Genomic DNA, 25,906 nt, shown 5'->3' on the forward strand with positions numbered 1-25,906 from the left:
CCGCCGGATTGCTGCGGGTTATTAATGTTTGTCATTAGCCACGCCGGAGGACAGCGACAAAAGGAAGGGCGGCGGGGAAATTGGAAGGGGGTGCGAATATACATACACACACACAAAAACAGGCAGAAATTTATATGGAACAAATATTGACAATAGCTGGCTCGTGGGTATTGGAGCGGAGGAGATGCAAACTATGTTAATGAATGGTAATTAACCACCAGGGCTCGTCTCTCCTGGATCTTGGCTAAATTGGTCCCCGAGATGCAGCCGGAGACAGTCCTAGCTTAATCCTTTATTATAAAAAGATAAAGGAAAACGACATCATTAGCATATGCTTGAGAAGGGAGGGTGGTGGCAGTGGTGGTGAGGGGATTCAAAAGTTTTTTTTTTTTTTTTTTTTTTTTTTTTAATTCTTCAACAGAGGATTCTTTGCGCGGTTAATTATACATACATAATATGAAGAGAGAAGCAAACAAAAAGGAGAAGAGGTGATTTAAAAAAAAATAATAATAAAGTGTGTGGTCTCTGGTGGAGGATGCCCGCTCAAGGACAGCGGAGAGCTGTGTTGCACCTTAAAATGTGAATAACAAGAGGCGTACATACGGAAAGGGGTCAAGGATGGAACCTCTCCTGTGTGCTCCGGGCGTGTTAACAATGTCAACAGCGAGGGGTTGCCGCCCACCCGGTCAGCTGTCAATCATGAGAAGAGAGAGAGAGATGGCAGTTCGACGCCGCCCACCAAATCGAAAGCCTCACGGACAGCCGATGACCCTTGAATTGAAGTCCCGCAGCATGACAAGGGTGGCTGTCAAATGGCTTTATTTAAAATGTAACGGATAATGAGCATAAAAGCACATTCAATTAAACAAGCATTCGCATGAAACTAACAACCACACCGACGGACAATTTAGTGTCTTCAATTAACCTACCGTTCATGTTTTTGGATTGTCGGAGAAAAGCAGAACACCTGGGGAAACCCCAGGGAGAACATGCAAACGCCACAAAGGAAGACTGGAGTCTGGGTTTGAACCCACAACCTCTGAACTCTGAGGAGGATGTGTCAACTAGTTGGTCACCATGTCAACAATATCAAATGCACATTTCATTTTCACATTTGTGGTTTTTCAATTATCTGCCTTCAGGTTGAATGAATATTTTAAGGTCAACAACGCATTAAAAAATGTATTCCCCAAAACAAAACAATACAAACTGCTTTTTAAGACATCTAAACTATTAAAACAGTTCCCATTTAAAAACAAACACCAATAACTTAATTATCCAGTAAACAGGCACAAACACGTCCTGTGATCATAACAGAGGCTACCGAAATGCTGCATCCTGTCTGCGACAGCAAACCATGAGAGAGAAAAAAAAAGCGTAATGCAGCTCTGCTTACCTTTTGGTGTTGCCGTGACAGCAGGTGCGTCTCAGCCGTGCGCGTTGTGGGGCATTCTGCATGATAAGTGCCTCTGTACAATAGTGTTTCAGACACTGCAGTCATTTGAAAGTGGCTTTGGATAGTCTCCCAGCCTATCTGCTCAAGTCATGGGCAGAGAAACTGGGCGGTTATTGTGCAAATTAGGCCAACAGATAACGGGGCAGAAGTGCACGCTCAGACATCATTTCAGAAATAGATAACTAGATAGAACTAGATTTACTTGCTTGTTAAATTCGGCACTATAGAGACGCAACTATTTGTATTACAAACAATTAAAAAGTCAAGTTTCCATTACGTGTGCCCTGTAAGGAGATAATTTCAGTTCGACAGAATGAATCAAATCCCGTATACATGAATACCATTATTTATTATGACTATTCCGGCTGTCAAAGTACCGACTTGGCATTTACCGGGTTAAAGCCCCGCCCCTTTAAGTCCTTGAATTGTCAAAGTAAACCCCCCCTACCGCCAAAAAAACCCCCAGAAGAAATAAAAAATTAGCGTAAGCATTGCCTTATCACAGCTGGTCTTTATTGAGGAGTTTAGGGCTAAAATGCACTTCTTTAACACAGATGTTGAGGGGCTCATTACAAAAGCTCGGCCCGCAGTGGCTCTGAGGCTCAGCTCGGTCGAGTTCCCACCGAGTCGGAGCCAGGTGAGGGTGGATGGGAGGTAAGTTCGGGGGGAGGCTGGTGGTGGTGGGGGGAGAAGAAGAAGAGGATGACAGTTTTCCAAGCCTCAGCCCGGGGAGTCAGGCTTTTTCGCTGACTGCGGCTGCTGCTGCCAGCGTGGCCAGCTCTTCTGTCAGCACTTTCCTCTCCTTCATCTTCACACGCAAAGCCTCCATTAGCTGGCCGGCAGAGGGGATCTGCGAGGGGTGGGGTGGGGAGGGGGGGGGGGATCACAGTTGTGTCAGGGTGACGGCAGAAGAAGGGGTGAGAGGAAAGGAAGAAGACCAAAAAAAAGTACCTCATCAGTAAAATGTGTGCAGTGCACCTACGTCATTTTGAATCTCTACAGTGTGAAAAATATGGCCTTAATCTGTTCAAATTCATTGATAGTAAAAGGTGCTTGATGGTTCTTCCATACCAAACTCATCCAAGCCCACCTTTAGGGACCTTTCTTTGTGCATGAAAAACAGAAAATGGCCTTTTTCTTGTTGGAAGCAGACAAACACCAACACGGAACATAGAGAGGATTACTACTTAGATGAAACTAAAGGTTCTTAAATAATTAATTAATTAATTAATACATAAAGTGATTCTCAACCTCTGTGTGGGAAATTATACTATTGCACTTAATTGGTCTGGAAATTTACAACAAATAATGTCTCTTCATCTATCTATGCCAGCGACGCATAGTGACAGACAGAAAAATTCAATGCTCTTCCACTAGATGGCAGAAGGTACAATAAACCCTTGTATTCACCTGTTACTAGGCTTTACACGTTTAGGATTTTTGGGGCCAATGAGCGAGTAAAAAAAAAACAATAACCGATCACTGACCCGATCACAAGATGGAGCAATGTGTCTATTTAAATGACTGTATAGACTTGTGTTCGGTATACTGAGTATCTTCAAAAGTATTCTCGAGTATTTTAGACAAAAGGTAAAATGACCTCTAGGAGACGTTCAAGGATTGGCCACTGACATAAGTTTAAGTTTTCAGTCAGGTCAAACCAACATTACAACAAGACATAAATAATGGGTGCTAACTTAGTGTAATTAAGTTACTTTATTGTAATTAAATGACTTCGCACACACCGAAGCTTTAGAGCATGATTCGACAGAACACTGGCATGTTTACGTACAACCGTTAGTGCTCGCACTAGCTTGCTAGGCCACAGAACATTTTGTTGCCTGCTTGCGAGCCATATCGTATTAAAAGTAAGAACATCCCTCAAGCAATCCATGAATGAACATGCTCTCCGGAGCACCGGTGATGACCACCACCACACGTTTTCCCTCATTTTATTTTTTCTTCCCCCCCACACAATAAATTTGCATGATATATTGTTGTTGTCACCATGGTAACGAGTGTATCTGGTCGCGCCCAGTGTTTGTAAAAGACGGGATGCGGTGGGATTGGAATACAAGATTTTATTGCAGTAGTTTGACATGGCGGAATCGCGAAAGACCAGATTTCTCTTGTAGTCTGATCCAGGCATTATGTGTTGTCTGTTCCACACCGCCAACGTTTAAAAAAAAAAAAAAAAAAAAGTAAATTAATAAAATAAAAAAAAACACTATTGGCGGTCAGATATTTACATTACTACGTCAAAAGACATGCAACAAGGCTAAAAATAAACTAGTTTTGGATTCAAATATACTGTACACAATGGCGACGCAGAGTTAAATGTCTTTTGCGGAGCCGATCTATGACGTCATTGAAATATGACATTAAAGCCAATCAGCATAAAATACTAATTATCGGCCAATAACAATCATGCTGACCCGTTACCATTACTACACAAGAAAAAGAGCTTGGAAATTGTGATGGGATCATCACTATGGTAGTATACATTGTTGTCTTACAATACAAGTGACCCAACTTACAAGTTTTTTGCCGATTTGGTCGATTTTTTGCTTAGACTGAGCGCAAACTTCAGATTCGAACGCTGCACTTCGCAACAAGCAGCAGTTTAAAACAACCACATAACTTTGCCTTAAAGGCTGCTAGATTAGTGCTAACACATCACGGGGAAACGCCATAGGCATGGGCTAACGTTTAGCAACTTTGTGGCAGCGTCTTAACACTTTAACGGATATTTGAATAACAAACAATGCAGCATCACATGTAGACAGACAATCTAACACTCTCATAGGCACATATTCTTTACCCTCTGTAAAGACTGACTAATATTACTGCTGTAAATAGAAGCTGAAACGGTCTTCATGTACAGTATATCTGTATGTCACAATGAGCAGCAGAACGTGCATTGAAGGAGAAAGTGTGACAAAAACTTTCATTTTCAAATTATACTTCATTGTCATTACTGTATGTTTTGATAAAGTATAATTTTAAAGAGTGCTATTTTTCTCATTAAAAAAAATACAAAATTGGGGAGCCTAGAATAGATTAATGGCCAATGCGATTGTCCCACTACAGTTGAACCTGGTCGCCTCAACAAGGGAAAGAAGGAGAATACATTGTTACATTAATACCAACATGAATTCAAAGCAGGGCAGCACAGTCTCTAAGAAAAAATGTTTAGATAGGGATCCCAACAAATCATGGGGGAAAAAAAATTAATTAAAAAAATCCATCAGTGTCTTGGAATGGAGTGTTTACTGTGTTACTATAGGTTAGTGCACTGGTTCTCAAAACGTTTACATGAAGTGCCACCTCAAGTTCCAAGTACCACCATCAGGACCAACATTAAAATGCAGTAGGATAGTATGCCTAAATGTACATAAAAAACAAGCGGTTTTATTCCTAAAAAGTATATTTATTATTGTAAGCCACTGTAACATTATGCTCAGTTTGAACATTAACACTGCATTTGAATGTAAGATTAAAAAAAACAATGATTCAATTAAAGTGTAGCCTATTGTACATCCAGGAAGTTAAATGAAAATTGTACCAAAATAATAAATTAAATTGCACAAAGGGAGTGATTATTTTGCATACAACTAGAGGGAGCCCACGTACCACTAGGGGTACACATACCACACTTTGAGAATCACTGGCTTCCGACTTGTGTACAAATCAAATTCTTCATAAACTGAGGATGACCCCTTGCATTAGAACAAGTGGTCTCCATATCGAAGACACCTGATGGCAGAGGTGAGCTTCAAAACCACCTTCAGATCAATCCGCGCTATTGTCTGGAGAGCGAGAAGCTCATAAACAAAATCACACATTCAAAGAGTCTCCTCGTCCCTGGAAACCTGCCTCTTCTTCATTAAAAGGTAACAGGAGAAGGGAACACAAGGCCGGGCAGCGAGCACTTGTGTGCAGTGGGAGTCCGCTGTAACATCAAAAACAGCGCGGGTCCTCGGAGATCCACCAGCGCCGAAAGTACCTGCTGAGACATCGACTCCCTGCAGCACAAGTTTACACAATGTGTCCCCATTAAGGAGCCAGTGGTTTTCTGCTTTTAAATAGTACCATGACTGACGAGAGCCTCAATTTACACATTTTTTAATTTGATTTTTTTTTGCTTTTTGTTGCTAGACAAACCTTGACTAACAGGCAAGCTTCGCCGCTGCCTGAATGAAGTGGAGAAAAAAAAAAAAATGGAGCAATTAAAGTACTGCCCATTAACAAGGAGAGCTACAGTCGCCATTGCACTTTATGCTGGTTGTTAAATGGAAAATATCAATCAAACACACAAATACAAATGAGAACACTGGCAAGGAGGGACTCCGACTCCAGTTCCTGACATCACTCAGTAGGCCACACCCCTTAAAGGCAAATTTATTACCATTTTATTTGCAATTTATTACCAGTTTATTTCTTTACAATCTTTTGTTTTTCTTAATCAAAAACGTAACAAAAAATGGTTGTGTTTTTTCGGGTCTGGAACAGATTATTGACATTTCATTTCAAGATGCAGTATATGAGTAAATTGCGTTACGAGCTTGGCCACAGAACCAATTAAACTTGTAAGTCACTGCATTAAGAGGGCTTTTGTTATGAAATATATTGTTTTTAATGAAGGATTTTGTGTTGGCCTGTGCAACCGAGACACCAACAAGGACCAAGAAGGACGCGCTCTCGGTTTGTATCCCCTGCACACTTGATACCCTGCAGTCTGGTTTCAAGGTATACAGGGCTGTGCAGCTGCTCCCCTGCATCCCCTGGGCCGCTTAGGGCAAAGGTGTTAGCAGGCGGCCGCTAATGTTATGCTACACTTGATTTAGCCGGGCCTCCCCGTCCCCTTCGGCAGAGCGCGAAAGCCGGCGCCGAGTGTCAAAAAGCAGGCTAAGCTTTTTTTTTTTTTTTTTTTTTTGCAAGAAGGTCCTGTCCCCGTTGGCAACAGGCAAATTGCTACAGCAGCATTAAGCCGTGATAACTCACGCCCATTACTATTCAACAGGCCCCGCAGAGCAGAACTTTTGTCTCGCTGTGATTCCATGAACATGTTTTAGAAGTGAACTGACATGGAAAGCCACTGACACTGACAACACAGTGTGCGTGTGTGTGAGGACAAGGACAGTGGCTGTGCAAGCAAAAGGTGTTTTCATGAGCCAATTAAATGACATTGCTATTCCGTAGCCCGGGGCGCACCTCAGGGCGGAGGAGTTTGCGGCACTCCAGTGGCCAGTGTCTGCTTGTGGCATTACACGTGCCAACTTTTTTCTCCCCCCCCCCCCTTCTTGTCTCAACTCCACTACCAGACAGATCAATCAATTCGTCTTTTGTCTTTTCCCTCGGAACAGGTTACCACAATTATTTTCAAGAGCTCAATTTGGGAGACTGTGTCAGGCTGCTGAATATCTAAAACGAGAATAGGCTAGGGAGGATGGATCGAGAGTCAAAAACAGGCAACATTCAACCTACTCGCTATCGGTGAAAATTTGCGCTAGATGATAAAAAAATAAATAAAATTCCAACTCCCACACTTTAAATGTTTAAACATATTAAAACATGTTTTAAACACACTGTAAATGTATTTGAACAGTCTCCAAAATTACAAGCAGAAAATGTATAAAAAATACTGTACTGTACGTATGTGCCGTTGTAAAAATCACACGCTGATGTTGGTGAGTCTGCCTGTGAGCTATGGTCAACAGCAGCCCCTGCATGCGTTTGACTGTTCTCCAGGTATTCAATCAACAGTTAAAAAGCATCGGCGAGGGTGCTCTCCTTTCCTCCATGGAGGCCATTACAGAAAGTAAAAACCTAATTAATGATCGCTATAAGCCGCTGATTTCTATGATGTAGCGGGAATTTCCATGATAGACAAGTAGATACAAGGAAAATCTTCGATGTAGCGGGGCCGCAGTAAGTGCACTGTGATACAGACAATGATTGAATTATTAAATTGAATAATTAAACTGTAATGACATACAGAAGAGTACAGCTCCCTCCCATGGCCGAACCCCCCCGTATTTTCATCAGCAAACATTTCACTGAATTTAGTCATCATTAACTGAGAAATTAAGGATATTGTCAAAAAAAAAAAATACAAATTTTAAGTATTTGCCAACGCTTGACTGCGGAGCTTTTGTATAAAATCTCAGCCAGCTAAATTTTTCCAGTCGTCATCGACTCAGAGCTTTTGAAACACTATTTGCTAGTCAATGCTATGCTCTTGAAGGAAAATGGAAAAAAATGTTCCAGTTTCATAGAAGAGTGTCAGGGTTCTGATACGTACAACAGCATTCTTAGTTTTTTACATTTCCAGTGGTTTGCCCTACGCAGAGACAATTTTACCATAACGCCTCACACCCGTGGAGCTGGTGCTTATAAGATGACATAGGTGGGCCGGCATTTGTGTTTGGAGTACCATCCATCCATCCATCCATCCATCCATTTTCTGAGCCGCTTCTCCTCACTAGGGTCGCGGGCGTGCTGGAGCCTATCCCAGCTGTCATCGGGCAGGAGGCGGGGTACACCCTGAACTGGTTGCCAGCCAATCGCAGGGCACATAGAAACAAACAACCATTCGCACTCACAGTCATGCCTACGGGCAATTTAGAGTCTCCAATTAATGCATGTTTTTGGGATGTGGGAGGAAACCGGAGTGCCCGGAGAAAACCCACGCAGGCACGGGGAGAACATGCAAACTCCACACAGGCGGGGCCGGGGATTGAACCCAGTTCCTCAGAACTGTGAGGCAGACGCCTCACAGTTCAGACGCTCATTCACACTCTCATTGGTGGACGACTGGTTAGGCAGACGCTCTAACCAGTCGTCCACCAATGAGAGTGTGAATGGTTGTTTGTCTATATGTGACTCCGTATGAGGCTAGCGACCAGTTCAGGATGCACCCCTCCTCTTGCCTGGAAGGGCTTTCAGCAAACCCGCAACCCTATAAGCGTGAAAAAAACAACAACAACAAAAACGGACGGATGGATATTCTTTATCCTTTACAAAAACACATGTAACTACTACAACTTCACACTCCACTTCCCTCGACTTATTCTAAAACCGCAACTATTGATGTTAACTATTAGTATTAGCATGTCTATGACATTTTCCATTATAAGCTGGCGGGCCGTTCTTAATGCAAAGTCGTTTGGTTGTTACAAATACACAATGTGCAATTCTCTTTGTTTTGTTTAGTTTAGTAAACTTTAACATTTAATAGCTTGAAAAGTATTTTTTGATTAATTATTCATTATTTGCCAAACAGCTGCTCATTGTGAAGTGTGTTGCGTTCACTGCCACCATACAGCACTTGTATCTCAAGTTTGCGCTCACAAGTCAAATGAACGCTTGTACCCCGAAAAACTCAAGTTGGGTCACTCGTATCTCAAGGCACCGCTGTCTTATTAAAACATCCAATAACTTCCTATACAGCAGGGAGCAAAGATGACTTTAGGGCCAAATAATCCGCTATGTGAACCACTACACTTCTGTATACCTCCTAGGAGCATAATTTCTGAAATAAATTGTTGTCCCCGATTTTGGAGGCATCCCTGATGTAGGCCACCATCCAAGGTGAGAAGAAAAAGGAGGGGGCGGGGGGTTGGGTGGAGGGGAACAAGTGCTGATCTTTGATCTTCTCACTTTTGTTTGAAAATCAAATGAATCAAACAGGGGAATAATAACAACAACAACATGGGTGATAAATAGATTTAAAAAGTCCAAGCACAAAGGAATCACCGTATAAAAAAACTTGCATTTGATTATCTCCGATAATGAATATGTCACATTTGCAAAGTGGGGCTCAGGTAAGAGAAGCACTACAGCGCACACAAGCCTATTCTCTCCTTCATAATTACATACCCCTGCAACGGAGCGGATCCCTCCTTTCTCCCCTTTAAGCCACAAGAGACACGGATATGAAAGGGAATTGGACACTTGGGGCACACGTACTGTAATTAAAAAAAACTCTCCTGTGCTTGATACGTTGTTTGGAAACATCATTTTCGGTGTGCAACGTGCATTTGTTAGGGATCTGACCTAAATACACCCCAGATTAAACACAGGGAAGCACCGGCGCTTTGTTTCAGGTTGCTACACTCATTAGGTGTGAAAATGAGGTGATCCAGGCACAGCTGGGGTTTAAATATAGAAAGGTGATATCCATACAAAGGAGATGCAACCCTTGGGTAGGTTTGAGCAATCAAGAAGACGCTGGCGACTTCAGCACGGCTCACTGGCCGGGGGTAATGTGCCAAGAAGCAGCGGAAGGATCAACATCAGGGTTTGTACTTGCGGCACACTATCAAGTAAAACAGTTGGAAATAGAACAAGTCCAAAATGTTGTGCCATTTGGTCAAATACACTGCTAATAGGCCAGACTTTACAAATCACGCGAGACTTCGGAGCCTCTTGTGGGAGTTCAGCTCAGTGGCCATCTGGAGGATTAACTCCACAAGTGTGTTTTGCGTTTTCTTTGCCTTTAATCTATATATTTTATTGGATGCCACTACAGAAGTTCATCTCACTGTCAAAAGGGTCACCGGTCGACTCACCGGTCGACACACCGGTCGACTTTGTTTCACACTTGTATCATACGACAGTTGTCGTTATTTCTTAGCTGGATTTACACTGCTGTCCAGGTGACACAATTCTGATGTTTTCCAGCTCAAGTGGTATATTTTGGATTTGCGAAGTGGCAGCGTAAAGAGGAAATTAAAAAAAATACACAGAGCCCGGGGATTTTCAGATTGGAATCAGCGCAAATATGGAGTAAAAATCAGATGACAAATACCCACCTGCATATGCCCAAACAACATATAAAAACACATTAAAAAAGCACCCGCTCTAAAACTAAACTACAGTAAAATAAATCATAATAATATGCTACAGTAAATAATCAAAATGATTGCTAAACATGCAAACACTACGTAATATTTAATATCTGTATTATTTATTTTTATGTACTGTCTTTTTGTTTCCTGCCTGCTGTTGACAATTGTGTAGTTACTTATATTCAATTTGGGTGTGGGCACATGTAAGATGTTTTGTGTGTACCGTCAATGTAAACACTATATTGGATTTGTGCCACTTGAATTGTATAGAAAAGAAAAAAAAAAACGATCTAAAATTATTTAAACTGGAATTGGGCACTTGGATCTGCAATGTTTGTCACTCCCAGTTGAAGTTAAACATGATACACTAACACAACGTGGTACTACACTGAAAGCGCACAACTGTAAATCTGGATTTGCCTGTACAAGACAAAAAAAAATAAAAAATCCACAAAAAACAAAACCAATTGCTTAGAAATCTGTGATATAGCAAATGATGAGCCACGACATAATGGTAAATGCAGTATGGGATTTCAATTTCCATTGGTTTCAATGGGGGAGAAAACATGTAAATCCATGTTAAGTATCATTCAATTTATCAACTTGCTCCTAGTGTTTTCACACATCCCCTTAAAATGTGGCCGACGCTGTGCTGCAGCTTCTGATGTTTACTAAGAACACAGACAGGTTAATGGCACATAAAAACGCACAGAAATGCTCCACGTGATGATACTTCTACTTTCAAAAGCCACTTTAACAAGCCAAATACAAGCTCGTGGAAAAAAAATAAGCATCTTCTCTGGAGAGTCCTCCTTATCCTTGCCACTGTGTTGTGACATATTTACCGTAACAAAGCCACGGGCTCCAGTCCCCGCTGCACGCATACAAACACACTTAGTGGCACCCAAAAAGATTTAATTAGTTCAATAATTAAACGAAGCTTAATTAGAGTCACTTTCCTTGGGAGAAGTGCGCCGACTTGGAGCTGTTCCTTGTCATTACCGAGCCATAATGAGCGACACAACACGACGCGCTGCATCAACAGCGATGATAATAACAATAAAAGTTTCTTTTTATTCCAAGGCGCGGCGGCGTCTTTGATTTGTTTAGCGCAGAGGAATAATGATGTAACCGGCTGTGGCAACGCAAATTAAGTGTATTATTTAGCAGCAGTGAGCTACAGCCCCCCCCCCAACCCTCCACAAAGTTCAATAGGCTTTTAAAATGAAAGGAGTTATGTCAGCCCTGTAGCCAATCCATATAGGCCTTTGACGTTTTATAGCGAGCCCCATTCCAGATTGGTCCAGCTTGTCTCTACACGGCCGGCCAAATGTTCACCTGCTTGTTATGGTTCCGAGCCTGATAAGAAGTGATCCTCAGAGGTCTCCCCGGGGTGTGATTGGGGAGTAAATATTAGCGGGCCCTTGGCGTCGCCCCGCTCCAGTAAACCACTGTCCTCTCATAAAGAAATCAACAGACCCAATGACTTTTTAAATGTTAATATAGTGTCATGAGGCTAGAGATGTGCGTGTGTGTGTGCGAAATGAGTCTGAAAAATGATCTGGAGGGAATGTGTGTGTTTAGGTGCACGCTTTTCTCCGTTTCATTATTGGCCAGCAGCAGAAGCCAGTCATTTCCCTGTCTTCATAAAGACTTGGCCCATTAAAATCTACCTCTATTCAATAATTAGGACTCCACAAATAAACCAAAGGCAATTAAATCAATGCTTCCCTGGGCTGGTGCCTGGACCCCGTGGCCCATATGGACACTCCATCTTCACCGCTGGCATTATTCATGGTGGGCTGCGGTGGAGCCATACAGCACCCCCCCGGCCTGCTCACGATTATTATACAGCGCCATCCCTCGATTCTAGCTGCAGAGTGCCGCTCGTGGTGGCTCTCCACTGACCGGCGTAGGCTTTGATTCCATTAGCCCGCCATCAGAAGTGAGCAATTGGGGATTTGTTTGATGAGTGAATTGTATCAACTTTTCAACATTGTCAAACTTGATTGAACATCAACTAGAAAATTGTGGTTACATGTTGTGGGAAAGGCAGCAGGGTAGACTAGAGGTTAGAACATCTGCCTCACAATTCTGAGGGTCAGGTTTTGGATCTCGGCTCCGGCCTTCCTGTTTGGAGTTTGCGCGTGTTCCACATGATTAAATGAGTTTTCTTCCTTGACAATAGCACCATGTTTTTGTGGTTCAAAAACAACAACAACAAAAAAACAGTACAGCATTGTATGTGGAGCCTCAAAACTGCAGCACATCAATTGTTGTGAGGTACTTAATTGCTTTGTGTGCGGCAAAGAGTCGCTGACGAAGTTTTTCGCGATGGTTGACTCCAGTTGTGTTTGGTTGTGCTCAGTGTTAAGCAGGCTTTAGGATTGTTTGTACGAGCTATCTTTAAATATTCAATTTATACAGGGTGCCCCTCCCACAAAAAAAAAAAAAAAAGAAAAATCTACGTACTCTGACTGCCCATTATATATATATTTTTTTTGATGTGTGAGTGTCGCATGCCTGTACCGATTAAATGTTGTGCATGTGTATACACCCAATTGGAATATATCACGTCACATGTAAACAGTTAACCAGAGATCTCCGATCGGATTGAATTCCATTGGAATGACAAAAAAGTCTGCATAAAAACCCGGCTAATAACCAGCCTAACCGAGTCTAGCTCCTGAAGTCTATTAGAGTCACACATTCACCTCACAAATACTACAGTACATAGAGTAATTACACTTTATAAAAACAGTTTATTTCTTTACATTCTGTTTTAAAAAAGTACAATGCTATTTTTCTTTATTAAAATGCATAATAAAAAAAAAAATTGTTTTGAGGGTTGGAACTGATTAATGGCATTCCAGTTAATTTCCATGGGGAAAATTTTATTTGTATAAGAGAAAATTCAGTCATGGAACGAATTAAAACTTGTTAGTCACGGTAACACTGTATCTGACTTTTAATTACAATATTGAGTTAAAAAAGCATTTTAATTGCCGTTTCTACACGAGATGAATTCCATATTTTATACGGCTTTGAGTGGCCGGGCTGTGATGCTACTCCTTTAGCAGAAAGACACCACACCACGTGTCTGTTGGCCGTTTGCCGCTCTTGTTATGTTGACATGTGGCTGAACATGACAGCCATGGAGAACAATGGCCCTCACCGGCACGTGAACACGCACACACCGACTGAATGACTGATGGCTCGACTATTGACAGGGCCACTGAGATAATAAAGCGCTGTCCCACTGGCAGCTCTATTAGACTCTGCCAGTGACAAGAGGAGGCTACGCCAACAGACATCATCATCACCCAACCAGTTAAGGACACTCGTCTTCTCCTCCTCATCTGTCTATTTCGGTCTTCCTCTGTGTCTTCGTATTTTTGGAAGTGGGGCTCCACGGTGGGATGATATCACCATTAGGGCAGAGTGCTATTAGTGTCACGGGCAGGGTGACAGGCGGGGCGAGGCTACTTCACAGATGTTCTGCTCGGTGAGCTTTTCATAAGCAATGACAGGGAGGAGAAGAAGACATGCGGGTGTAGAGCGGTAGCTCCCTTTTTTTCTTTGACAAGCAGGTCCTTACAACTGCTTGTTCTGATTGTGCAGGGGACAAGAGTTAGACAGAAGGCTTAAGTGGGGTATGTACACCTACACAGTACTAATCGGGCCAAATTTGAGCATTTTCCCTCGCCCTGCAATCAAAGTCAGCAAAACCCTGATTATCGTATTTCTCTGAAAGATTATTCTGCGTGATTATCCTGTGGTCTGGGGTGTGGATTGTATTAAGAGAGATTCTCCCTCCCGGATCTGCTCGGAAAACAGCTGGAGCAGACAATCGTAAACGTTAGTTCAATATTTCCAACTGCAAATCCTGATGTGAGTTTGGCCAAGATTGTGACGTGAAACGGAAAAATTTCCAATTAACGAGGTTCACACATACCGAAAATCAGGCTGAGTTTGAACATTTTCCTTCCTTTGCGATCAAAGTCAGCAAAGGCCCGATTTAGTGATTAGCCTGTGGTGTGGGGTGTGTTAAGAGTGATTTTCCCTTCCCGGTCTGTCAATGACCGTAAAGGCGCAATCCTCTGTCTTCTACGACGACTATTCATTCTTCTTTGAATTTTCCAGCAGTCCAGAAACCCCGTGGCACCGTTCTGCCTCTCAGAGGTCAGTTTTGGTACCACGTCAGATGATCCATCGTTATGTGTATGTTGTACTGTGTTAGACATCTACACCACACACTGTAAGAGCAATAAGCACACACTTGTCGATTTTATCCTCGTCACCAGTGGTGTCGCTCACATTCTAAAAATGTATTAAGATGTTCAAAATGGCTGTGTGTAGAGTAAACCGCAGCTATTGATAGGGGAAAGGGACCGAGCCCTGCCGCAAATAGTCAAAACTCACAAGGAATTGTGACACCCCCAAAAGGGTTTGTAATTGCCTACAGGTGTCACAAGACGACAGCAAAAAACTAAATTTTGTCTAAATGAAGCTCCTCAACTCACTTCAAGAGTACATTGGCACCAAGATGCCACCAGATGGTACTAAAGTAAAACTGTTATTGCTTTGGCCTAAGCACAAAAAAGCGAATAGGTGAGTTTTTCAGAGAATAACAGAGGAAAGGTTCCCCCAAAAACTGCAAATAGGTGAATGCGCTAATGCCGAACCGCAAAAGAGCAAATACAAAAAAAATTAAAAAAATATATTTCCCTCGACAAAAACGGAGATTAAAACGGAACAGCCAGATTGAGGAGAGAGCTGAAAACTCCAAATAAATAAATAAGTAAAGAAAAGAGAACAAGATGGACTTGAAAGCAGAAAAAAAAAAGTCTGCTGGAGGGGGGGTTGACTACAAGGGTCCCAGTGGTCCCCATAGGGACCCGGGGGCAAGTCTCAGGCTTGTCATACTCCGCTCCTCTCTTCCTTGCCACCACCCCTCCCCTCCATCACCCCTGTTCTGCCCACGGAAAACGTCGATAGCAGGCTGCCGGTGTCGAGGTCTCTAGTGAACACTAGCTCATTCTCCCGGCATCGACAGGCCTGCCAAATCAATATTTAGTTCCCCACTAACAAGCTGCCTCGGGGTCTGAGCCAGAGAGAGAGAGAGAGAATGAGAGAGAGAAATGTGGGACAGGGCAGGATGGCAGAGATAGACAGAGAGCAGGGACTGAAAGCTGTCCACCTAGAAGGGAAAAACATGGATTCAAGTAGAGTGTAGAGTATGTGTGTGTGTTAGTGTGGGAGGGGGAGAGGAAGGTGGAAAGGTCAGAGGAAGATCTGGGGAACAACAGAACTGTGCCTGGTGTGTGTCGTGGTGCGGAGGCGACGCATGAGTGCCTGCGGCAGTCTCTGACAAGAACACTGACGAGACGCGTGCGCGCACACACACAGACACAAACACACACAGAGAGACATACACACACATATACAGAGATACACACACACGCAGAGCTACACTCAATCAAACACATATCACAGCGAGCAGACATTGACAGCGCTTCAGTAAAGCTCCTGCAGAGCGCTCGCAGATGAGTGGCCGGAGTTTCTTTCTTTTGTTTTTTTTCCCGGGGAAGATACAGCTATGCCTCTCAGGCCCATGTCCACACAAGTACATGGATATTGTTAAATTATTTTGTTGGTTGTGAAAAGGCGAAAGAGTCAAATGCATGCCAAAGCAAGAGGTGGCGCTGTAACCCCTTACAGTGAGGCTTAGCGTGGGTTACCAGAGTCCCCCGGGCGAATCAACTATGACACCCTCTAACACACGGACCTGCAACACCTTCTGGGTCCACATATCCGATATTGAGCCTTTTTGACCCTTTGGGCCACCGTAGTTCTTGGGCATGTCTGGCAGTGGAGATGTGAGCCAAAACAAGTTGACATGCCACATCATGTTTGCTGTTGTATACGACTCTCAAATTATTATTTTTCTGTGGAACCTATCCACAGCTATTTGCTGATAAACTCACCTATTGGTGATTTTTGTGCTCTTTCTGAAGTGCCCTTAGATGCCACAAGATGGTGCCAAAACCGTGTCTAATAGGAAAGCACCGTATTTTCACGACCATAGGGCGCACCGTATTAAAAGAGGCAGTCTCAGTTACTGGACCTATTTCTGTATTTAACACAAAGATAAGGCACACCGTATTTTTGGGCGCAGGCATGGTAAAACATTTGCTAGCTAAAATCATACGGTAGCATGCATGCTAAAACAATGTTTTTAAAAAGGCAGCGGGAGCAAAACTGAGTTCGGTTGTACTTTATTGAAGTATTTAACAATGTACTCACGTTATTTTTTGATCAATCCTCATCCACAAATCCATCAAAGTCCTCATCTTCTGTATCCGAAATGAACAGCTGGGCAAGTTCTCCAACAAACACGCCGGGTTTCCTCTCGTCATTGTCAGAGTCAGTCTCGTTGCCGGGGGGCTGTGTTCAGCAATGATGCCGGCTTTCGCGAAAGCTCGGACAACAGTCAAAGTAGGTACCTTAGCCCAAGTATCCACAATCCATTCACATAAGGTGGCGTAACTCGCCCGGCGTTGCCTCCCAGTCTTTTTTGCACTTGGTTTTTCACAGCGGCTGTGAGATGGACGCGCATGGAGTCCCAGATCAACAGGGATGTTGACGCGTGGAAAAAAATATCCGGTCTCTTTATGTACACCTCACTCAGCCACTCTCTCATTTTCTCCTCGTCCATCCAGCCCTTTTGATTGGCCTTAACGATGACTTCGGCTGGAAACATTTCTTTTGGCAGCGTCTTCCTCTTAAAAATCACCATAGGTGGCAGTTTCTGTCCATTACCATGGCAACCAAGCACAACAGTAAAAGCCGACTTCTCATGCCCTGTTGTGCGTATCGCTACCGTGGTGGCCCCGTTCTTCTCAAAAGTGTGGTTCACCCGGATGTCTAAAGTGAGCGGCACCTCGTCCATCTTGGTGATGTGGTTGGGCTGGACTCGTTTGTCGGCAATCTTTTTACTGCAGTAGGAGCGTAAAATGGCCAGGTTTTCCTTGTAATCCGCCGTAAATTGCCGCCCCACGGTAGTCCTTGCCCGGATGGATAGATGGCGCCATTTCATAAAACGAAAGCACCAAGACGGACCTCCTTGAAAATGTTCGATTTTAATTTATTCTGCAAGCGTTATTGCCCTCGGTCGAATGGTGACGGTAGAGACGCTTCTCCCGGCTGTTCTATGCTCATTAATCCATGAATCCACCTCGCCTTGTTTCCGCGGAAACTCAGCTTCGTCTTCTTGACTTGGCGAAGCTCGTTTTCCTGCTTCCTCCACTTGCGAACCATGGATTCGTTGATCTTGAATTCTCTCGAAGCTGCTCCTCCGCGTAACTAATAGCTTGCAGTTTAAACTGTGCTTCGTAAGCGTGCCTCTTCGCAGGTGCCATTTTCGGGGGTCCTTAGCCAAACCGATGCACATACCGGAACTATATACCTACTGGGGGCGTGCCTTTAGCGTCCTCTGTCACGCGCACCCTTCCCCCTTTACGTCCGCATGCTGTCCTCACTCACGTCCGCCTTCCTCTATATAAGCAGAGTATTGGCAGGAAATGCTCCCAGTCAGTCAAGCGGAGCACTCATTAAAGTCACAACAACAACATTTAAAGATTTTGGAACTCGGTGCACACATAAGGCGCCCCGTCCATTTCGGAGAAAATTTAAGACTTTTAAGTGCGCTTTAAAGTCGTGAAAATACGGTAGTACATTGATGTTAAGGAAGCATGTTGAAGTCTGAGCAGTCTGACAAGATTTGTATGTTGGGGAGGACAATTCACCAACACAACAAAAAACACAATGGGCTAAAGAGATTAAGGTACACACTGTGATGTCATAAAAAAGAGACACGCCGAAAAATGCATTTTTTTTTTTAATTTTTTTTTTAGGTCTGTGCAAAAATGTTGAAAACTTACACTTTGTGAAATTCCCGATTATCATTCAAATGCAATTCTTCATACATAGACTGTATTGAGGACTTTAAAATATCAACCTTATATGACAATCAATGGATAGAGATAAGACCAACCTTCTGCTGGAGGATGTGGTTTAGATGGTCCAGCCACTCCTGATCTTTGGGAAAACCTGAAAGGCTCTCTGTCCCCTGTAAAGATGGAGTTGATATGTGCAATTAGTGACAGAAATAGCAAGGACCAAAATGAACCTTGATTTCTCCAAAAAGAACGGGCCACTATTTATCCAAACACTGGCTGGTCCAAGAGTATCCAGGTCCGGACCTTGAGGACTCTCCCCAGAGACGCCAGTGAATGTTTACATCCTCCTCGTGCAAAACGACCCTACAGAGCAATAGCCTTGTAGTGGCTCATGAATACAGTCAAGAGTGACTGCACCACATGTCTCTGCCTCTTGACTTTGGACCAGGTGTTACTACTCGAAATGAGGCGACAAGCCGGGTACTGTCTCACTGTGATATGGCCAAGCGGAGGAGAAAGTGCGCGTCTGTGTGTGGTTGACCCAACGGTCATAAATTCTGTAAAGGCTGAGCCGACGCGGGCATGCAAACTTCATTTGTACTTTGATAGAGTCTGCTCCAGGCACTGGAAGATTACATAGTACTCATTGTAAGAGGATGTTAGCTTGACAGGAATTGAGTTTAGGGCTGCAACTAACGATTATTTAAATAAGCGATTCATCTGTTGATTATTATTATTTTTTTTACTAATCAATGGATTGAAAAAAACAAAAACAAATTTCCATTCCTTTATTCAAAAACAGGACATTATTTCAAATTGACATTGATTTTTAATTCAGTTACTGGTTTGGTCCATAACATGCCAGAAAATAGGCTAAGATTTTGGTAATTGTTTTTCAAAGTAAAAGAAACTTTTTGTAAATCTCTTAAGAAATAATAAATAAATAAATATAATTTGCAATATTAAGGTCTCTAAAATGATTAATCAATTACCAAAAATCATTGTTGATTAATCATTGCACTTCTAACTGAGTTTTTTGTCTTGGAAAAAAAAAAAGTCCTTTTTGTAGAATGTTGTGTAATATCGCCTGTAGAAAATCTGGTCAAAAAAATGCCTTCTAATTAGAGTAAAACGGTATAACTATTTCTCAACATAGCTTGTCTACCCTTTCGTTTTGTCTGCTGCATCAAAATTCTGTGATGTTTCAAACGGGGTCACTTGCCCTAAAAACTATTAACTCTTAACTTAAATGGTGCAATTAGAACTTAGAATTTTGTAAAATCTAAACGTTTGTCTTGACCGTCGTAATATTCGCATACCGCATACAGACTAACGTACATTTCTGGTACTAAACCTGTTGTGTAACAGACATTTGTGGTGTGTTTTCATGAGCTACAGTAGTAGTTTGCTATAAAACAGTTTTTGAGAATTATTGTAACATGACACAGTTGCTCTCAGTAGGAACGTATTTTCAGTGTGTTGTGGACGTGTGCAAGGAATTGTGTGACACCACTTATTAACAAGGCGCCCTATACACCACACACACACACACACACAACACACACACACGTGTGTGTTTATCCCTTGGCCTTTTATCAGCTTCCTGGAACAACAGGTGCGATCCGTTGCGATAACACCACGGATCGGGCTAATTTCAGTGTGTGTCTAATTAGTGGCTGGTGCTTATCGTAACTGAGAAGAGGGGGAGTGTGAGAAGGTGGTCTTCAAACATAAAAGGTGTCAGAGGTGATCTACATGCAGAACAATGCACTCATCCTCCACTCGACAGGCGATTACAAAGGCCTGGAGCTGCTTGCCCCTCGCTGAACTTTTGCTGCTTACGATGAAATGGACACATGCACAGAAGCAGCCTGACACATGAGAGGGAGATGAGGGCACATATATATATACAGTAGGTACGTTTCTATTGATCTTATGAGTCTTGCACGGGCGTTTCAATCTAAAAGGCCAACTTAGATGTTTGATTTTTATTGGTTATGAAGACCAATTAATATCACAAAAACTTTTGATGAGTTTATTGAGTAAAACAGCTCCAGGAAAAGATCAATGTAGCAGAAATAGCATTGCCAACTAAAATGTATCGATAGCAAACATGTTGCATTTGGAGAAGCAGGTGGACATTACACAAGGGCTAGAAGTATCTGCTCCTTTCACCAAGAAGGTTAAGTAATGCAGTGCTGCCGTGCGAAAGGTTCCCACAAATAATGTGCCTACTAAAGGATAGCAGCAGAATTGACTGCACTCCAACACTGGAGACCAGGGGAGGGACATACTGATGCATTACGTGTTGATACAGTTGCTCTCGATGTCCAAGTACAGCAATGTGTGGTTGAGCTTCTGCTGACGAGATCAACTTTTGTGATGCAAATCTTAATGTTGTTCGTGATGCACTGTCAACGCCGTGCATCTAAAGGCACTTTTAAAACAGGGGTAGTCTACTTTGCTATGTACAGCAAAGCCTCGTTTATTGCGGGGGATACATTCCACACTTCCCCCCCAAAAAGATAGAAATCCACACTATAGGACGATTTAAAAAAAAAATTGTTTTACCCTTCCCCATTTGAGAGTTTATCAGAAAAAAGAAAATACTCCTTAAGTCTCTAATAATTTAACAGTGAGTATTATTTTCTTTTGCTGTCACCAAGTCTCAAATGGGCGAAGTGTCCCAAAATTTCGGCGGTGGTCCTCCGTGCTAAGCCGCCATAATATGGACGCCAGGACAATCCTCTATAATGAGAAAAATGCTTTAACAACCATAAATTCCAAAATAGTGGGGCGATCATTCTGATATTTTTAGAGGTTGTAATGGGCATAAATACAGCGGTCCACAAATTTTGGTGACGATTGATCGCAGTATTGTGACGTTAAGCTTTGTTCTCTATATAGAGCGTATGGAAAGGAGTCTCCAAAAGGTCACCAATGAAATCGAACAACTTAAATTTCACCATGACTCCCCGGTGGCCAGTCTCCAGGAGGCGACATATTTTTCTCTCTCCCCCTGAAGCCATCTAATGTCACAATCTGATGGTCACTTCAAAGATTCGACAAGGATAAGGAAACACTAACACATCGACTCCACAATCTTGTATCTTGATCAAACCCCTGAGAAATTCGACCAGACTGGAACCAATTATCGTAGACAGAAGCGTGATGCTAAATTGCAAAGGTTTTTAGCCTAACGTGGACAGAGGATGGCGTGAAATGTTTGCTTACCATTTTAAAGATTCGCCATAAAAAACGGTGTGCAAGGGACAGTTAATCGTGCTAAGTATAATACTGCTATTGTTGGCAAAAATATTGTGATAATATCCTATTGTAAATTCCACCGCGATTTCAACCGTTACTGGTAACCACCTGTCAAGAAACAAACACTGAGGAAATAAGAGGGATTTTTGGAACCACGGACGGTGATGAGTGGGACATTTTGTTCCCCTTACATCTCCTGGGTGGAGCTGAGCTGCGAGGGGATGAAATTGGTTTCAAGTGTGAGTAAGTGCCGGGCGCGCCCACTCCCATCTTCTGATAGAGGAAGAGGAGGAGGACGTCTCAAGGGACTAGAAGTTTATTGCAACATGGATTTGCTAATTGATGACACTGTTGGGTGTGATCTATGGCGGTAAGAAGAGTTGGGCAGCCTGACGGGGATGAGGAAAAGTTGAAAAGAAGGGTATTGACTGTAATTTGTGCTTTCTATTAAAATGTACAGTCCAACTACAATCCAGGTCCATGTTAACCTATAAACGACTCATTGGCAAGACCCCACCCTATCTACGGTCTCTGCTCACCATGCATACTACCACCTGCACTGTCTGTTGTAGCAGTTTTATTTAGCCCCTCGTTCCCAAAGTCTTTTTAATTTTCTGCCCCAAATAACTAGAACAGTTTGCAACAAAGAATAAAACTCACATCATTTATTCCAATATCATTGTTAAAAAAGTTAGTGAGTAACACTGCACCTGTTTTTAGCCTGTTATAAACCTTTAATTCATCATGTGCTATGATAATTTAATGTATTATGTAAATATGCAACTTTATTCTATCCATCCATTCTCTTATCCTCACGAGGATCGCAGGTGCGCTGGAGCATATCCCAGCTGACCTTCGGTGAGAGTACGGGGTACACCCTGAACTGGTTGCCAGCCAATCGCAGGGCACATAGAATACAGACAAGCAACCATTCACTCACAATCACACCTATCTTCAATTAACCTACCATGCATGTTTCTGTAATGTGGGTGGAAAGCAGAGTACCCAGAGAAAACCAAAGCAGGCACAGGGTGAACATGCAAACTCCACACAGGAAGGCTGGAGCCCAGATTTGAACCCACGACCACTGAACTGTGAGGCGGATGTGATAAGCAGTCACCCACCGTGCTTCCCCGTAACTATATTATGTAAATATATAACTATCATACTGTACAGTTTGTTTTATTTGTATTTTGCTCTGCTGTCTGCAGCCAGGTCAGCGTTGCAAATGAGAATAGGTTCTTAATTGCCCATAAATATCTTAACGTAATTATTTATTACATATGACAACTTTTTGCACAGATTTTTTTGCACAGAATTATAGAAGGTGGCACACATGATTTGCTTTCGCGGGCCTCAAAAAATTATGTTGTGGACCAGATCTGGCCGCCGGGCGTTGAGTTTGATACCTATGTGTTAGATGCTGGCTTTATGAAAGGTGGTATAATACCTTTGGTACGACTATTTGTGAGTAAAATACGGGGTATGGAAAATGAATGAATGAATGTTACGGGAGTGCAGCGTGGTGATCAGCGCGTCTCTGCCTCACAGTTCTGAGGTTCTGGGTTCGAATCTCAGCTTCTGGCCTTCATGTGTGGAGTTTGCATGTTCTCCCTGTGCTCGTGTGCATTTTCTCCAGGTACTTCGGATACCTCCTGCATCCCCAAAATATACATGCATGCATGTTCATTGAAGACACTAAATTGTCCATAGGTGTGAATGTGACTGTAAATGATTGTTTTTTTTTGTATATGTACCCTGTGATTGGCTGGCAAGCAGTCCAGGGTGCATCCCAACTCTCATCCAAAGTCAGATGAGAGAGGCTCCAGCTCATGCACGGCCCTAATGAGGACGAGCGCGACAGAAAATAGATGGATGTTCTTCATAAAAGTTTGCTTTGTGTTCAGCCTTGCCCACGTTTGCTTATCCATCAATAACACGAAGTTGACCAGGAGCGAAGAACCGCAGAGAGGCTAAACAACAGAAATGAACTCAGAACTTTTTTCCACACCGACGCCAATCGACTGTTTTGACACCCAGAGGATAGGCTGAGGTTACTGCGTTCATTTAGTCTCAGTCGACAAATACAATGCCTAAAAGCAACAAGTCAATCGCTCCATCTTTGCCCAGCAATAGCTTACGGAAACTTTAGCACGTTTACAATTGTTACAGTGTGGTGAGTTATAGGTACTTGATCTACACCAGCAGTTTCCAAATGACAGCTTGTCGTCTGTTTTTTTTAGCGGCCCGTGGCATATACTAAAATTAAGAATTGACATGGCCCGTGTCATTTGCCTGTTTGGGTGCAACACCCGTGACTACTACTGCCAGTACTACTAGCATTAACCTAATTACTAAGCATACGGTATCTTTAGGATTTTGCATGTTACCTTTCATTTTTCTGTATGCGGCCTTTGGAAGAAAAAGTTTGGATACCCCTGATCGATATACTCATATTAAACGAACGTCTCTTCATCCCTCTGCCTCACCTGGTCCGAGTCCATGATGTCAGCCAGATCGTTCTCGGACATATTGAGGATGGAGGCGGCGATGGACTTGGCTTTAATCATGGATTTGGCTGATGGGCCGCCCTTCGCCGCAATAGCGTTGGTCTGCCTTAACCTCCTCCTCTTCATCAGCTGCTGTTTGACCTCATGCACGTCTAACAGCATTTCACTGGCCAGGGCCTGCAGGGGGGAGAAGGAATATAAGTAAGAAGAACATGACGAAACGGAGACGGAGAAAAAGTGTGAGGGACGGCCGTGCCCTGGCAGATGAATAAATGAAATTGATCAAGCATGCGCCAGAGCGGCTTAGTACATTATGGAGAAATATTGAGTTTGACACACAGATTCTCTCCGGTTTTTGCCGCACGCTCCCTTGAAGGAATAAGGTCCTGAGGGTGTGTTGCCCCGTCGATTGAAAAGCTGCGGGAACGCGGCTTTGATATTGAATGCACCTCCAGTTTTTGTTAAAATCTCCACAGACAGAGAATCATTCATCAGAGGCAGAACAGGCAAACGGGGGCCCGTGAAAGATACAGCCATTCATTTATTTATTTGCTTTCTGAAGGTCTTGCGGCACAACAGGGCTGCATAACACTGTTAATAATTAAGCTTGCGAGGGGCCGCTCGAAAATGGTGCCCGGGTGGATGGCAAAGCGAGGTGAGCAAAGGCCCGGGATGGCGCGGATGTCGGGGCGCTAAATGGGAACGTGTGCGCTAAATACGGAGAGACAATTAAATGTTAAAACTGCCACTGCACACGAGCAAGTCAATAAAGCAAACTCCCCTTTGCTTCATTTTGCGCTTATTGATCGAGGCAATAATCTTCCGTATCATTCCCCTGCAAGCCTGCTGAAAAGCTGACCTTGGAATAGATGGTCAGACAAGGGGAGCTAGGGATGACTCCGGCTCTCATTGCACGCAAACAAATAAACAAAAAGAACTGTACAACGTGCTCTCGGAGCAAGGGACGGGGGTAAAATGTACAAGCACAAAAGCTTGATGAAGATTTTTCAAGCAGGCAACATCTATTGCTCTCGTAATTGTACACTGGTGGCGTTCATAAAGCTTGTGGTGATGTTGGGTTTAGTCTGCTAGCAGGAATAAATACATACATAGAATCAGAGTTAGGATATGATGTAATTTAAATGATTACATACAAATATCATACTGATTGAAATAGTGGAAAAACACAGCAATACATAAAAAACAGTAAAGTGTGCTCTGTTACATTTTTTTCCTAGTTTAGCTTCACTTAGGTACCATGAAAGATGGCTGTTAAAACAGCATAAGGCAGGGGCATCCAAAGTCTGGCCTAGTGGCCATTTGGGGCAAGATTTTTATTGACCCCCACAAAGTTTAATATTAAAATTAAACCTGGCTTGCATCACAAGGTTCGAAGAAAAAGCTAAAATCTTGAAAGAGAGCACACTTTTTTTTCTTCAAATTGATAATTAGTTGAATGTTACAAGAATCACACATTTTATATATACACACACACACATTTACTCCATTACATTTACTCAAGTAACATTTTCGATAAACTGTACTTGTCAGAGTACTTTAAATGCACTGTACTTTTTACTTTTACTTGAGTATTTATGTCTAGAAGGATCGATACTTTTACTCCGTTACAATGAGATAAAGTTGGACAGGCAGCATCCCTGGCTGCAATTAATACATTATTCACCACGATTGACAGTTTGACTGAAGTCCAGATTAATTCTATTCTTCAAAAAAGAGTTTAGAACAGCATCCCACAACAGATTGTGTTCGACCTTCCGCTGCAAGCAGAATATGGCTAAATCATACCCGTCGTCCATTTGATCTGATAAATGACTGCCGCTCGAGCTGGTTTTGGTGATA

General features: G+C 42.8%; 1 protein-coding gene across 1 annotated transcript in view; it reads right to left on the reverse strand.

Annotated features, from left to right (window-relative positions):
- Positions 1-1,994: 1,994 nt before the first annotated feature.
- Positions 1,995-25,906, reverse strand: part of cntln (centlein, centrosomal protein) — a 122,934-nt gene continuing 99,022 nt past the window's right edge. Inside the window, exons 24-26 of the mRNA XM_061680679.1 lie at positions 24,026-24,223; positions 18,365-18,439; positions 1,995-2,306 (exon numbers count right to left, since the gene is read on the reverse strand). Of these exons, the coding sequence (XP_061536663.1) occupies positions 2,190-2,306; positions 18,365-18,439; positions 24,026-24,223 (390 nt within the window). The 3' untranslated portion in view covers positions 1,995-2,189. The remainder of the gene's footprint in view (positions 2,307-18,364; positions 18,440-24,025; positions 24,224-25,906) is intronic.

Source organism: Phycodurus eques, chromosome 6 (assembly GCF_024500275.1).
Source record: "Phycodurus eques isolate BA_2022a chromosome 6, UOR_Pequ_1.1, whole genome shotgun sequence".
Taxonomy (NCBI): domain Eukaryota; kingdom Metazoa; phylum Chordata; class Actinopteri; order Syngnathiformes; family Syngnathidae; genus Phycodurus; species Phycodurus eques.